Source organism: Phasianus colchicus, chromosome 36 (assembly GCF_987193195.1).
Source record: "Phasianus colchicus chromosome 36, bPhaCol1.hap1.1, whole genome shotgun sequence".
NCBI classification, from domain to species: Eukaryota; Metazoa; Chordata; class Aves; order Galliformes; family Phasianidae; genus Phasianus; species Phasianus colchicus.
The window spans coordinates 2,284,185-2,299,324 of NC_143471.1; the positions used below are offsets into that span (position 1 = coordinate 2,284,185).

General features: G+C 69.0%; 1 protein-coding gene across 1 annotated transcript in view; it reads right to left on the bottom strand.

Annotated features, from left to right (window-relative positions):
* LOC116240068 (lysine-specific demethylase 6B-like) overlaps positions 1-15,140 on the bottom strand; it is a 40,157-nt gene that overhangs the window by 13,257 nt on the left and 11,760 nt on the right. The window contains exons 5-8 of the mRNA XM_090129344.1: positions 12,438-12,643; positions 8,762-8,826; positions 8,560-8,628; positions 4,577-4,725 (exon numbers count right to left, since the gene is read on the bottom strand). Coding sequence (XP_089985470.1) covers positions 4,577-4,725; positions 8,560-8,628; positions 8,762-8,826; positions 12,438-12,643 — 489 coding nt within the window. The remainder of the gene's footprint in view (positions 1-4,576; positions 4,726-8,559; positions 8,629-8,761; positions 8,827-12,437; positions 12,644-15,140) is intronic.

A 15,140-nucleotide genomic window follows, 5' to 3' on the forward strand; every position in this document is an offset into this window, starting at 1 on the left:
CCCAATGTGTCACCTCCATGTGTCACCTCCCCCCCATGTCACTTCCATGTGGTGTCACCTCCACAACGTGTCACCTCCAAAATGTGTCACCTCCCCCCCCATGTCACCCCCAAAATGTGTCACCTCCCCACATCACAAAGTGTCACCTCCTCCCCATGTCACCTCCACCTGGTGTCACCTCCCCCATGTGTCACCTCCCCAGCGTGTCACCCCCACCGCATTGTCACCTCCAAAATGTGTCACCTCCACCTCCAAAATGTGTCACCTCCACCTGGCGTCACCTCGCCCATGCGTCACCTTCCCCCTCTGTCACCTCCACGTGGTGTCACCTCCACTTCGTGTCACCTCTACCCCTTGTCACCCCCAAAATGTGTCACCTCCACCTCCAAAATGTGCCACCTCCAACCCTTGTCACCCCCAAAATGTGTCACCTCCACCTGGTGTCACCTCCCCCTGGTGTCACCTCCAACCCTTGTCACCCCCAAGATGTGTCACCTCCACCTCCATGTGGTGTCACCCCCAAAATGCGTCACCTCCCCCTGCTGTCACCTCCACTTTGTGTCACCTCCAAAATGTGTCACCTCCACCTCGTGTCACCCCCAAGATGCGTCACCTCCACCTCCATGTGGTGTCACCCCCAAAATGTGTCACCTTCCCCTTGTGTCACCACCCCCATGTGTCACCTCCAAAATGTGTCCCCACCACCTGGTGTCACCTTCTCACGGTGTCACCTCCCACCTATGTCACCTCCACCTGGTGTCACCTCCAAAATGTGTCACCCCCACCATGGTGTCACCGCTAAACTGTGTCACCTCTCCCCCTGGTGTCACCTCCCCCTGTGTCACCTCCAAAATGTGTCACCCCTCCCCCGGTGTCACCTCCTCAAGATGTCACTTCCCCATGTTGTCACCCCGCCATGGTGTCACCCCCCCCGTGTCACCTCCAAAATGTGTCACCTCTCCCCTGTGTCACCCCCCCCATGGTGTCACCCCCCCCCATGTCACCACCCCCCCGTGTCACCTCCCCATGGTGTCACCCCCCCCCATGTCACCACCCAAATGTGTCACCCCTCCCGTGTCACCTCTCCCCCTGTTGTCACCCCCCCATGGTGTCACCCCCCCCATGTTGTCACCCCCCCCATGGTGTCACCCCCCCCCCCGTGTCACCTCCAAAATGTGTCACCTTTCCCCTGTGTCACCCCCCCATGGTGTCACCCCCCCCATGTCACCTCTCCCCCCATGTCACCACCCCCCCGTGTCACCTCCCCCTGTTGTCACCCCCCCATGGTGTCACCCGCCCCCCTTGTCACCTCCATAATGTCACCTCCCCACAGCGCCCCCCCCCAACACCCTCCCACCCCCCCATGGTGTCACCCCCCCCCCCGTGTCACCTCCCAAATGTGTCACCCCCCCCCCCCCCGGTGTCACCCCCCCCCCCAAGTCACCTCCCCCTCTTGTCACCTCCTCAGTGTCACCACCCCACAGTGTCCCCCCCCCATACTGTCAATATTCCCCCCCCCCACGCATCCCCCCCCCCCCACATTGGGCGTCCTGCTGCCCCACAGCCCCCCCCCACAATACTGTCCCCCCCCCCCCAACTGTCACCTCTCCATCCTGCCCCCCCCCCAGTACTGTCACCCCTCTCCTGTACCCCCCCCCAGCCCCCCCCCCACCAGCCGTCCTGCTGCCCCCCCACCCCCCCCCCCCCCGTGCCCCCCCCCCGTGCCCCCCCTCACCAGGCGTCCTGCTGCCCCCCCCCCCTTCCCACCCATCCCCCCTTTTGCCCCTCCCCCCTTTTGCCCCCCCCTCACCGGGAGTCCTGCTGCCCCCCCCCTTTTAGCCCCCCCCCTTTGCCCCCCCCAACCCGTCATCCTGCCACCCCCCCCATATTGCCCCCCCCCCGTGGCCCCCCCCTCACCGGGCGTTCTGCTGCCCCCCCACCTTTTGTCCCCCCCCCGTGCCCCCCCCCTTTGCCCCCCCCCCAGTCATCCTGCCACCCCCCCCCCCATATTGCTCCCCCCCCCGTGCCCCCCCCCTCACCGGGCGTCCTTCTGCTCCCCCCCAACCCCCCTTTTGCCCCCCCCCCCCCTTTTTGCCCCCCCCCCCCAGTCATCCTGCCACCCCCCCCCCATTTGCCCCCCCCCCGTGCCCCCCCCCTCACCGGGCGTCCTGCTGCCCCCCCCTTTTGCCCCCCCACCAGTCATCCTGCCACCCCCCCCCATATTGCCCCCCCCCCCGTGCCCCCCCCCTCACCGGGCGTCCTTCTGCTCCCCCCCAACCCCCCTTTTGCCCCCCCCCCCCATATTGCCCCCCCCCGTGCCCCCCCCTCACCGGGCATCCTGCCACCCCCCACCCCACCCATTTGCCCCCCCCCATATTGCCCCCCCCCCTTTTGCCCCCCCCCGTGCCCCCCCCTCACCGGGCGTCCTTCTGCCCCCCCCCCCTTTTAGCTCCCCCCCTTTTCCCCCTCCCTACCTGTCATCCTGCCACCCCCCCCCCCTTTTGCCCCCCCCCCGTGCCCCCCCCCTCACCGGGCGTCCTTCTGCCCCCCCCCCATTTGCCCCCCCCCCCGTGCCCCCCCCTCACCGGGCGTCCTTCTGCTCCCCCCCTTCCCACCCTCTCCCCTTTTCCCCCCCCCCTTCCCCCCCCCCCATCATCCTGCCACCCCCCCCCTCTTGCCCCCCCCCTTTTCGCCCCCCCCCCTCCATATTGCCCCCCCCCCCCTTTTGCCCCCCCCCCGTGCCTCCCCCTCACCGGGCGTCCTTCTGCCCCCCCCCATATTGCCCCCCCCCCCCGTGCCCCCCCCTCACCGGGCGTCCTTCTACCCCCCCCCATATTGCCCCCCCCTGTGCCCCCCCCCTCACCGGGCGTCCTTCTGCCCCCCCCCCATTTGACCCCCCCGTGCCCCCGCCCTCACCGGGCATCCTGCCACCCCCCACCCCACCCCCCCCCATTTGCCCCCCCCCATATGCCCCCCCCCCCTTTTGCCGCCCCCCATTTGCCCCCCCCCGTGCCCCCCCCCTCACCGGGCGTCCTTCTGCCCCCCCCATTTGCCCCCCCCCCCCGTGCCCCGCCCCTCACCGGGCGTCCTTCTGCCCCCCCCCCATTTGCCCCCCCCCCATTTGCCCCCCCCCTCACCGGGCGTCCTGCTGCCCCCCCTCCCCTCCCACCCCCCTCACCCCACTCCCTCCCCCTTTTAGCCCCCCCCCGTGCCCCCCCCCTCACCGGGCATCCTGCCACCCCCCCCCATATTGCCCCCCCCCCCGTGCCCCCCCCTCACCGGGCGTCCTTCTACCCCCCCCCCCATATTGCCCCCCCCTGTGCCCCCCCCCTCACCGGGCGTCCTTCTGCCCCCCCCCCATTTGCCCCCCCCCCCCCTTTTGCCCCCCCCCTCACCGGGCGTCCTGCTGCCCCCCCCCCTTTTAGCCCCCCCACTTCACTCCCCCCCCTTTTGCCCCCCCCCCCGTCATCCTGCCACCCCCCACCCCACCCCCCCTTTTGCCCCCCCCGTGCGCCCCCCCCCCCGTCATCCTGCCACCCCCCCCCTTTTGCCCCCCCCCCCAGTCATCCTGCCACCCCCCCCCCCCCATATTGCCCCCCCCCCCCCGTGCCCCCCCCCTCACCGGGTGTCCTTCTGCCCCCCCCCATTTGCCCCCCCCCCCTTTTGCCCCCCCCCTCACCGGGCATCCTGCCACCCCCCACCCCCCCCCCATTTGCCCCCCCCCATATTGCCCCCCCCCCTTTTGCCCCCCCCCTCACCGGGCGTCCTTCTGCCCCCCCCCCATTTGCCCCCCCCCCCCGTGCCCCCCCCTCACCGGGCGTCCTTCTGCCCCCCCCCCCATTTGCCCCCCCCCCCCCTTTTGCCCCCCCCTCACCGGGCGTCCTGCTGCCCCCCCTCCCCTCCCACCCCCCTCACCCCACTCCCCCCCCTTTTAGCCCCCCCCCCCCCGTGACCCCCCCTCACCGGGCGTCCTGCTGCCCCCCAACCCCCCTTTAGCCCCCCCCCCCACCCGTCATCCTGCCACCCCCCCCCCCATATTGCCCCCCCCCCGTGCCCCCCCCCTCACCGGGCGTCCTTCTGCCCCCCCCCCCTTTTAGCTCCCCCCCTTTTCCCCCTCCCTACCTGTCATCCTGCCACCCCCCACCCCCCCCCCCTTTTGCCCCCCCCCCCCGTGCCACCCCCTCACCGGGCGTCCTGCTGCCCCCCCCCTTCCCACCCTCTCCCCTTTTCCCCCCCCCTTCCCCCCCCCAGTCATCCTGCCACCGCCCCCCTCTTGCCCCCCCCCTTTTCGCCCCCCCCCCCTCCATATTGCCCCCCCCCCCCTTTTGCCCCCCCCCCCCACCCGTCATCCTGCCACCCCCCACCCCACCCCCCCCATTTGCCCCCCCCCCGTGCCCCCCCCTCACCGGGCGTCCTTCTGCCCCCCCCCCATATTGCCCCCCCCCCGTGCCCCCCCCCTCACCGGGCGTCCTTCTGCCCCCCCCCCATATTGCCCCCCCCCCCCCGTGCCCCCCCCCTCACCGGGCGTCCTTCTGCCCCCCCCCCATTTGCCCCCCCCCCGTGCCCCCCCCCTCACCGGGCGTCCTGCTGCCGGGCACCTTCATGTAGAGCTGCACGGTGTTCATGCCCAGGATGCTGTGCCCCACGTGGCTCAGCATGTTGCCGGTGGACGACACCCGCATGAAGGCCGGCAGCTTCAGCAGCTCCTGCAGCTGCGGCTTCCAGCTGGGGGGGGGGGGGGCAGAAAGAAATGGGGGGGGGAGGGGGATGTCAGGGGGGGGGCTGTAAGGTGAGGGGGGAGGTTTGGGTCTGGGGGGTGGGGGGGACATGGGGTCTGTGGGGCTGGGGGGGACATGGGGTCGATGGGGGTGGGGGGGGACATGGGGTCTATGGGTGCGGGGGAAGTCGGGGGGGGGGCTGTAAGGTGAGGGGGGGAGGTTTGGGTCTGGGGGGTGGGGCTGGGGGGGGACATGGGGTCTATGGGTGGGGGGGGGATGTCAGGGGGGTCTGTAAGGTGAGGGGGGAGGTTTGGGTCTATGGGGTGGGGGGTGGGGGGGGACATGGGGTCTATGGGGGGGGGGATGTGGGGGGGGGCTGTAAGGTGAGGGGGGGAGGTTTGGGTCTGGGGGGTGGGGCTGGGGTGGGGGGGAGGACATATGGGGTCTATGGGGCTGGGGGTGGGGGGGGGACACATGGGGTCTGTGGGGTGGGGGGGGAAACATGGGGTCTGGGGGGTGGGGGTGGGGGGTGGGGGGGACATGGGGTCTGTGGGGGGAGGGGGATGTCAGGGGGGGGCTGTAAGGTGAGGGGGGGAGGTTTGGGTCTGGGGGGTGGGGGGGACATGGGGTCTATGGGGTGGGGGGGGGATGTCAGGGGGGGGGCTGTAAGGTGAGGGGGGGAGGTTTGGGTCTATGGGGTGGGGGGTGGGGGGGGACACATGGGGTCTATGGGGGGGGCAGGGGGGGGTCTGTTAGGTGAGGGGGGGAGGTTTGGGTCTGGGGGCTGGGGGGGACATGGGGTCGATGGGGGGGGGAGGACATATGGGGTCTATGGGGCTGGGGGTGGGGGGGAGGACACATGGGGTCTATGGGGGGGGGGATGTCGGGGGGGGTCTGTAAGGTGAGGGGGGGAGGTTTGGGTCTGGGGGGTGGGGGGGGTGGGGGGGTGACATGGGGTCTGTGGGGTGGGGGGGGGACATGGGGTCGATGGGGGTGGGGGTGGGGGGACACATGGGGTCTATGGGGGTGGGGGGGTGGGGGCACACATGGGATCTATGGGGCTGGGGGTGGGACTCTTGGGGTCTATGGGGCTGGGGGTGGGGGGGGGACACATGGGGTCTATTGGGTGGGGGGGGACATGGGGTCTGTGGGGCTGGGGGTGGGACACATGGGGTCTATGGGGTGGGGGGTGCAGGGGGTGGGGGGGACACATGGGATCTATGGGGGTGGGGGGGGACATGGGGTGGGGGTGGGGGGGACACATGGGGTCTATGGGGGTGGGGGGGGGATGTCAGGGGGGGGGCTGTAAGGTGAGGGGGGGAGGTTTGGGTCTGGGGGGTGGGGGGGGACACATGGGGTCTATGGGGGGGGTGTCAGGGGGGGTCTGTTAGGTGAGGGGGGCAGGTTTGGGTCTATGGGGTGGGGGTGGGGGGGGATGTCAGGGGGGGTCTGTAAGGTGAGGGGGGAGGTTTGGGTCTATGGGGTGGGGGGGGTGGGGGGAACACATGGGGTCTATGGGGCTGGGGGTGGGGGGGACATGGGGTCTGTGGGGGGAGACGACACATGGGGTCTATGGGGTGGGGGGGGACATGGGGGGGGCTGTAAGGTGAGGGGGGGAGGTTTGGGTCTATGGGGTGGAGGGGGTGGGGGGGGGACATGGGGTCTGTGGGGTGGGGGGGGACATATGGGGTCTATGGGGGGGGGATGTCAGGGGGGGGGCTGTAAGGAGAGGGGGGAGGTTTGGGTCTGGGGGTGGGGCTGGGGTGGGGGGGAGGACATATGGGGTCTATGGGGCTGGGGGTGGGGGGGACATGGGGTCTATGGGTGGGGGGGGGATGTCAGGGGGGGTCTGAAAGGTGAGGGGGGGAGGTTTGGGTCTATGGGGTGGGGGGTGGGGGGGGGACATGGGGTCTATGGGGTGGGGGGGGGAACATGGGGTCTGGGGGGTGGGGGGATGAGGGGACACATGGGGTCTATGGGTGGGGGGGGGATGTCAGGGGGGATCTGAAAGGTGAGGGGGGGAGGTTTGGGTCTGGGGGGTGGGGGGGGGACATGGTGTCTATGGGGCGGGGGTGGAAAACATGGGGTCTATGGGGTGGGGGTTGAGGGGGGACACGTGGGATCTATGGGGCTGGGGGTGGGGGGGACACATGGGATCTATGGGGTGGGGGGGTCAGAGGTCGGGGGGGCTGTGGGGCGGGGGGGTCACGTGGGACCTGTGGGGCGGGGGGCTGTATGGGGGATGCATCTATGGGGCAGGAACCCACAGGAGGGGTGACAGACCTATGGGGCGCTCTCACTTATGGGGCAGCAGCGGCCCCCAACCCAACCCCCCCAGCCCCACACCCCCCCAGACCCCCCAGATCCCCCCAGCCCCACATCCCCCAGCCCCACATCCCCCAGCCCCACACACCCCGCCAACCCCACAAACCCCCCCAGTCCCCCCCACATCCCCGCCAACCCCACATCCCCCCCAGCCCCACAAATCCCCCCAGCCTGCCCCACATCCCCCCCCAGTCCCAGCCCCACATCCCCCAGCCCCACACACCCCCCCAACCCCACAAACCCCCTCAGTCCCCCCTACACCCTCCAGCCCCACATCCCCCCCAGCCCCACAAATCCCTCCAGCCTGCCCCACATCCCCCCCCCAGTCCCAGTCCCACACCCCCCCAGACCCCCCCAGATCCCTCCAGCCCCACATCCCCCAGCCCCACACACCTCCCCAACCCCACATCCCACCCCCAGTCCCCCCCACACCCCCCAGCCCCACATCCCCCAGCCCCACACCCTCCAACCCCACACATCCCCCAGCCCCACACACCCCCCCAGCCCCACAACCTCCCCCAGCCCCACGCAGCCCCCCCAGTTCCCCCCACCCCCCCCAGCCCCACATCCCCCAGCCCCACAAACCCCCCAGCCCCACGCAGCCCCCCCAGTTCCCCCCACCCCCCCCAGCCCCACACACCCCCGCAACCCCACAAACTCCCCGAGTCCCCCCCACATCCCCCAGCCCCACATTCCCCAGCCCCACAAACCCCCCCAGTCCCCCCCACATCCCCCAGCCCCACAACTCCCTGCCCCACACACCCCTGCAACCCCACATCCCCCCCCCAGTCCCCCCCACACCCCCCAGCCCCACACCCCCCAGCCCCACATCCCCCAGCCCCACAAACCCCCCCAGCCCCACATCCCCCAGCTCCACACCCTCCAACCCCACACATCCCCCCAGCCCCACACACCCCCCCAGCCCCACACACCCCCCCAACCCCACAAACCCCCCCAGTCCCCCCCACACCCCCCCCAGCCCCACATCCCCCCGCCCCACACCCTCCAACCCCACACATCCCCCCAGCCCCACACACCCCCCCAACCCCACAAATCCCCCCAGTCCCCCCCACATCCCCCAGCCCCACATCCCCCCCCGGCCCCACATCCCCCCCAACCCCACATCCCCCAGCCCCACAAACCCCCCCAGCCCCACGCAGCCCCCCTCAGCCCCCCCACACCCCCCAGCCCCACATCCCCCCAGTCCCCCCAACGCCCCCAGCCCCACAACCCCCCAGCCCCACATCCCCCCCCAAGTCCCCCCCACACCCCCCAGCCCCACATCCCCCAGCCCCACAAACCCCCCAGCCCCACGCAGCCCCCCCAGTTCCCCCCACCCCCCCCAGCCCCACACACCCCCACAACCCCACAAACTCCCCGAGTCCCCCCCACACCCCCCAGCCCCACATCCCCCAGCCCCCCCACCCCCCCCAGCCCCACAAACCCCCCCAGCCCCACGCAGCCCCCCCAGTTCCCCCCACCCCCCCCAGCCCCACATCCCCCCCAGCCCCCCCACCGTTTGGCATCCGACAGATCGATGTTGGTCCCAAATTTGATGATCTGATGCGACTTCTGGTCGGGGTTACTGCGGGGGGGGGGGGGGGGGGGAGAGGGGGGGTGTTATAGGGCCACCCATAGGGGCTACCCATAGGGCCGCTTATGGGGCCACCTATGGGGCGGACCCCCCTCCCCACCCCATAGCAGTGGGGCGGCCCCACCTGGGGGGGCTCCCGGTGGTGCTGTCGGGTTCGTCCGCCTCCTCGTCCTCGCTGTCCTTCTCCTCCTGGGGGGGGATGAGGGGTCAACCCCATAGCGCCCCATAGCGCCCCATAGCACCCCATAGCACCCTATAGCGCCCCCATAGCACCCTATAGCGCCCTATAGTGCCCCATAGCGCCCCATAGTGCCCCATAGCACCCTATAGTGCCCCATAGCACTTCATAGCGCCCCATAGCACCCCATAGCGCCCCATAGCGCCCCATAGCGCCCCATAGCGCCCCATAACACCCCATAGCACCCCATAGCGCCCCATAGCACCCTATAGCGCCCCATAGAGCCCCACAGCACCCTATAGTGCCCCATAGCGCCCCATAGCGCCCCATAGCACCCTATAGTGCCCCACAGTGCCCCACTGCACCCCATAGCACCCTATAGCACCCTATAGCACCCCATTGCACCCTATAGCACCCCATAGCACCCTATAGTGCCCCATAGGACTCTATAGCGCCCCATAGGACCCTATAGCACCCCATAGCGCCCCACTGCACCCCATTGCACCCTATAGCGCCCCACAGGACTCTCTAGCGCCCCATAGGACCCTATAGCGCCCCACAGTGCCCCACTGCACCCCATTGCACCCTATACCACCCCATAGCATCCACTGCACCCCACAGCACCCCACAGCACCCCACAGCACCGCATAGCGCCCCACAGGTACAGCACCCCATACAACCACACCGCCCTACAGACATCCCACCACCCCACAGCCACATCGCCCCACATCACCCCATATTTCCCCCTTATCACCCCATAGCACCCCATAACCCCCCCCCACGACCCCATAACCCCCCCCACGACCCCATAACCCCCCCCGACCCCACAGCCCACCCGCAGCCACTCCTGGGAGGACGACGCCTGGTGCTGAGCCACACTGCTGCCCCCAAATCCCCCATATCCCCCCACCATCACCCCATACGACCCCATATCCCCCTATATGACCCCATAACCCCCCCCACGACCCCATAACCCCCCCCATGACCCCATAACCCACCTGCAGGGACTCCTGGATGGACAATCCCTGCTTTTGGCCATACTTGGTGATGCTGCTGTCCCCATCACCCCACATCCCCCATATCCCCCATATCTCCTCTCTATCACCCTATACGACCCCATATCCCCCCCCCACGACCCCATAACCCCCCCAAACCCCCCCATAACCCACCTGCAGGGACTCCTGGAAGGAGGAGGCCTGGTACTGGGCGTACTTTGCAATGCTGCTGTCCCCATCACCCCACATCCCCCATATCCCCCCTCCATCACCCCATACGACCCCATATCCCCCTATATGACCCCATATCCCCCCCCACGACCCCATAACCGCCCCCCAACCCACCTGCAGGGACTCCTGGAAGGAGGAGGCCTGGTACTGGGCGTACTTTGCAATGCTGCTGTCCCCATCACCCCATATCCCCCATATCCCTCCTCCATCACCCCATACGACCCCATATCCCCCTATATGACCCCATATCCCCCCCCCACGACCCCATAACCCCCCCATGACCCCATAACCCACCTGCAGGGACTCCTGGATGGACAATCCCTGCTATTGGCCATACTTGGTGATGCTGCTGTCCCCATCACCCCACATCCCCCATATTCCCCCTCTACCACCCTATACTCCCCTGTACGACCCCATATCCCCCCCCCACGACCCCATAACCCCCCCCCACGACCCCCCCCAACCCACCTGCAGGGACTCCTGGAAGGAGGAGGCCTGGTACTGGGCGTACTTGGTGATGGTGGTGTCCCCATCACCCCACATCCCCCATATCCCCCATATCCCCCCTCTATCACCCTATACGACCCCATATCCCCCCCCCACGACCCCATAACCCCCCCCACGACCCCACAACCCACCTGCAGGGACTCCTGGAAGGAGGACGCCTGGTACTGGGCGTTCTTTGCAATGCTGCTCTACCCATCACCCCACATCCCCCATATCCCCCATATCTCCCCTCTATCACCCTATACGACCCCATATCCCCCCCCCACGACCCCATAACCCCCCCAAACCCCCCCCCAACCCACCTGCAGGGACTCCTGGAAGGAGGAGGCCTGGTACTGGGCATCCTTTGCAATACTCCTGTCCCCATCACCCCACATCCCCCATATCCCCCCTCCATCACCCCCTATGACCCCATATCCCCCCCCACAACCCCATAACCCCCCCCCACGACCCCCCCCAACCCACCTGCAGGGACTCCTGGAAGGAGGAGGCCTGGTACTGGGCGTACTTTGCAATACTCCTGTCCCCATCACCCCACATCCCCCATATCCCCCCTCCATCACCCCCTATGACCCCATATCTCCCTAATACGACCCCATATCCCCCCCCCACGACCCCATAACCCCCCCCACGACCCCATAACCCACCTGCAGGGACTCCTGGAAGGAGGAGGCCTGGTACTGGGCGTACTTGGCGATGGTGGTGTCCCCATCACCCCACATCCCCCATATCCCCCATATCTCCTCTCTATCACCCTATATGACCCCATATCCCCCCCCCACGACCCCATAACCCCCCCCACGACCCCATAACCCACCTGCAGGGACTCCTGGAAGGAGGAGGCCTGGTACTGGGCGTACTTTGCAATGCTGCTGTCCCCATCACCCCACATCCCCTCCTATCCCCCCATATCCCCCCCGTATTCCCCCCCTATGACCCCATATCCCCCTTTTACTCCCCCCACGACCCCATAACCCCCCCCCCACGACCCCCCAACCCACCTGCAGGGACTCCTGGAAGGAGGACGCCTGGTACTGGGCATCCTTTGCAATACTCCTGTCCCCATCACCCCACATCCCCCATATCCCCCCTCCATCACCCCCTATGACCCCATATCCCCCCCCACGACCCCATATCCCCCCCCCCACGACCCCATAACCCCCCCCACGACCCCACAACCCACCTGCAGGGACTCCTGGAAGGAGGACGCCTGGTACTGGGCGTACTTTGCAATGCTGCTGTCCCCATCACCCCACATCCCCCATATCCCCAATATCTCCCCTCTATCACCCCATCTGACCCCATATCGCCCCCCACGACCCCATAACCGCCCCCAAACCCACCTGCAGGGACTCCTGGAAGGAGGAGGCCTGGTACTGGGCATCCTTTGCAATACTCCTGTCCCCATCACCCCACATCCCCCATATCCCCCCTCCATCACCCCCTATGACCCCATATCCCCCCCCCACGATCCCATATCGCCCCCCACGACCCCATAACCCCCCCCACGACCCCATAACCCCCCCCCAACCCACCTGCAGGGACTCCTGGAAGGACAATCCCTGCTATTGGCCATACTTGGTGATGCTGCTGTCCCCATCACCCCACATCCCCCATATCCCCCCATATCCCCCCTCTATCACCCTATATGACCCCATATCCCCCTTTTACCCCCCCCCACGACCCCATAACCCCCCCCACGACCCCATAACCCACCTGCAGGGACTCCTGGAAGGACAATCCCTGCTATTGGCCATACTTGGTGATGCTGCTGTCCCCATCACCCCACATCCCCCCATATCCCCCCTCCATCACCCCCTATGATCCCATATCTCCCTAATACGACCCCATATCCCCCCCCCACGACCCCATAACCCCCCCCAACCCACCTGCAGGGACTCCTGGAAGGAGGAGGCCTGGTACTGGGCGTACTTGGCGATGGTGGTGTGGGACCTGCTGCTCTCGCAGGGCCAGACCTGCCTGGTCCCCCCCACGTCCCAGTTCTGATCCGCCGGCTGCTGCACCTGCGTGCGAACCTCCACCGCGTGCTCCCCGCTGGCCTCCACCAGCGTCTTGGTGCTGAACAGCCCCAGGTCTGGGGGGGGGACGGGGGGGTCAGTTTGGGGGGGGGGGTCAGTTGGGGGGTGGGGGGAGGGGGGACGACTTGGCCTCCACCAGCGTCTTGGTGCTGAACAGCCCCAGGTCTGGGGGGGGGGAAGGGGGGGTCAGTTTGGGGGGGGGGGGGCAGTTGGGGGGTGGGGGTAGTGGGGGGGTGGGGGGGGTCAGTTTGGGGGGGGGGTCAGTTGGGGGGTGGGGACTTGGCCTCCACCAGCGTCTTGGTGCTGAACAGCCCCAGGTCTGGGGGGAAGGGGGGGTCAGTTTGGGGGGGGGGGGGGAATGGGAGGTCAGTTGGGGGGTGGGGGAAGTGGGGGGGTGCTGAACAGCCCCAGGTCTGGGGGGGGGATGGGGGGGTCAGTTTTTGGGGGGGCGGGTCAGTTTTGGGGGGGGTCAGTTGGGGGGGGGGGGGGGGACTTGGCCTCCACCAGCGTCTTGGTGCTGAAGAGCCCCAGGTCTGGGGGGGGAAGGGGGGGTCAGTTGGGGGGGGGGGCAGTTGGGGGGTGGGGGGGGTCAGTTTTGGGGGGGGGGCGGGATGGGGGTCAGTTGGGGGGGTGGGGGGGGGGACGACTTGGCCTCCACCAGCGTCTTGGTGCTGAACAGCCCCAGGTCTGGGGGGAAGGGGGGGTCAGTTTGGGGGGGGGGGGGTCAGTTTTGGGGGGTGGGGGATGGGGGGTCAGTTGGGGGGGTGGGGGGTGGGGGGGGTCAGTTTTGGGGGGGGGTCAGTTGGGGGGCTGAGGGATGGGGGGTCAGTTTTGGGGGGGGGGGTCAGTTGGGGGGTGGGGGGGGTCAGTGGAGGGGTGGGAGGGTCAGTTTTGGGGTGGGGGAAGTGGGGGGGTGCTGAACAGCCCCAGGTCTGGGGGGAAGGGGGGGTCAGTTTGGGGGGGGGGTCAGTTGGGGGTTGGGGGGGGTCAGTTTTGGGGGGGGGGGTCAGTTTTGGGGTGGGGGGAGGGGGGACGACTTGGCCTCCACCAGCGTCTTGGTGCTGAACAGCCCCAGGTCTGGGGGGGATGGGGGGGTCAGTTTGGGGGGGGAGGGTCAGTTGGGGGGTGGGGGGGGTCAGTTTTGGGGGGGGGCAGTTGGGGGGTGCTGAACAGCCCCAGGTCTGGGGAGAAGGGGGGGCAGTTTTGGGGGGGGGTCAGTTTTGGGGGGGGTCAGTTGGGGGGTGGGGGGGGTCTGTGGAGGGGTGGGGGGGTCAGTTTTGGGGGGCGGGTCAGTTTGGGGGGGGGGGTCAGTTTGGGGGGGGGCGTCAGTTGGGGAAGGGGTGGGGAGGGGGGGGGGGCACTTGGGGGGGGGTTAATTGGGGGGTGCTGAACAGCCCCAGGTCTGGGGGGGGGACGGGGGGGTCAGTTTGGGGGGGGGGGCAGTTGGGGGGTGGGGGAAGTGGGGGGGTGCTGAACAGCCCCAGGTCTGGGGGGAAGGGGGGGTCAGTTTGGGGGGGGGGGGCAGTTGGGGGGTGGGGACTTGGCCTCCACCAGCATCTTGGTGCTGAACAGCCCCAGGTCTGGGGGGAAGGGGGGGTCAGTTTGGGGGGGGAGGTCAGTTGGGGGGTGGGGGGGGTCAGTTTTGGGGGGGGGGTCAGTTGGGGGGTGGGGGGACGACTTGGCCTCCACCAGCGTCTTGGTGCTGAACAGCCCCAGGTCTGGGGGGGGGAAGGGGGGGTCAGTTTTGGGGGGGGGGTCAGTTTTGGGGGGGGGGGGTCAGTTGGGGGGTGGGGACTTGGCCTCCACCAGCGTCTTGGTGCTGAACAGCCCCAGGTCTGGGGGGGGAGGGTCAGTTTTGGGGGGAGGGGTCAGTTTTGGGGGGGGGGTCAGTGGGGGGGTGGGGAGGTCAGTTTGGGGGGGGGGTCAGTTGGGGGGTAGGGGGGGGGTCAGTTTTTGGGGGGGGGTCAGTTGGGGGGTGGGGGGAGGGGGGGAGTGAGGGGGGGGGTACTGGGTGGGGGGGGGATTGGGGGGTGCTGAACAGCCCCAGGCCTGGGGGGAAGGGGGGGTCAGTTTTGGGGGGGGGTCAGTTGGGGGGTGGGGGGGGAGGGGGACTTGGCCTCCACCAGCGTCTTGGTGCTGAACAGCCCCAGGTCTGGGGGGGGGATGGGGGGGTCAGTTTTGGGGGGGGGGGTCAGTTGGGGGTTGGGGGCGGTCAGTTTTGGGGGGCGCGTCAGTTGGGGGGGTGAGGGATGGGGGGTCAGTTGGGGGGTGGGGGAAGTGGGGGCTGCTGAACAGCCCCAGGTCTGGGGGGAAGGGGGGGTCAGTTTTGGGGGGGGGGGGGCAGTTGGGGGGTGGGGACTTGGCCTCCACCAGCGTCTTGGTGCTGAACAGCCCCAGGTCTGGGGGGGGGATGGGGGGGTCAGTTTTGGGGGGGGGGGGCACTTGGGGAAGGGGTGGGGAGGGGGGGGGGGCACTTGGGGGGGGGTTAATTGGGGGGTGCTGAACAGCCCCAGGTCTGGGGGGGGGACGGGGGGGTCAGTTTGGGGGGGGGGG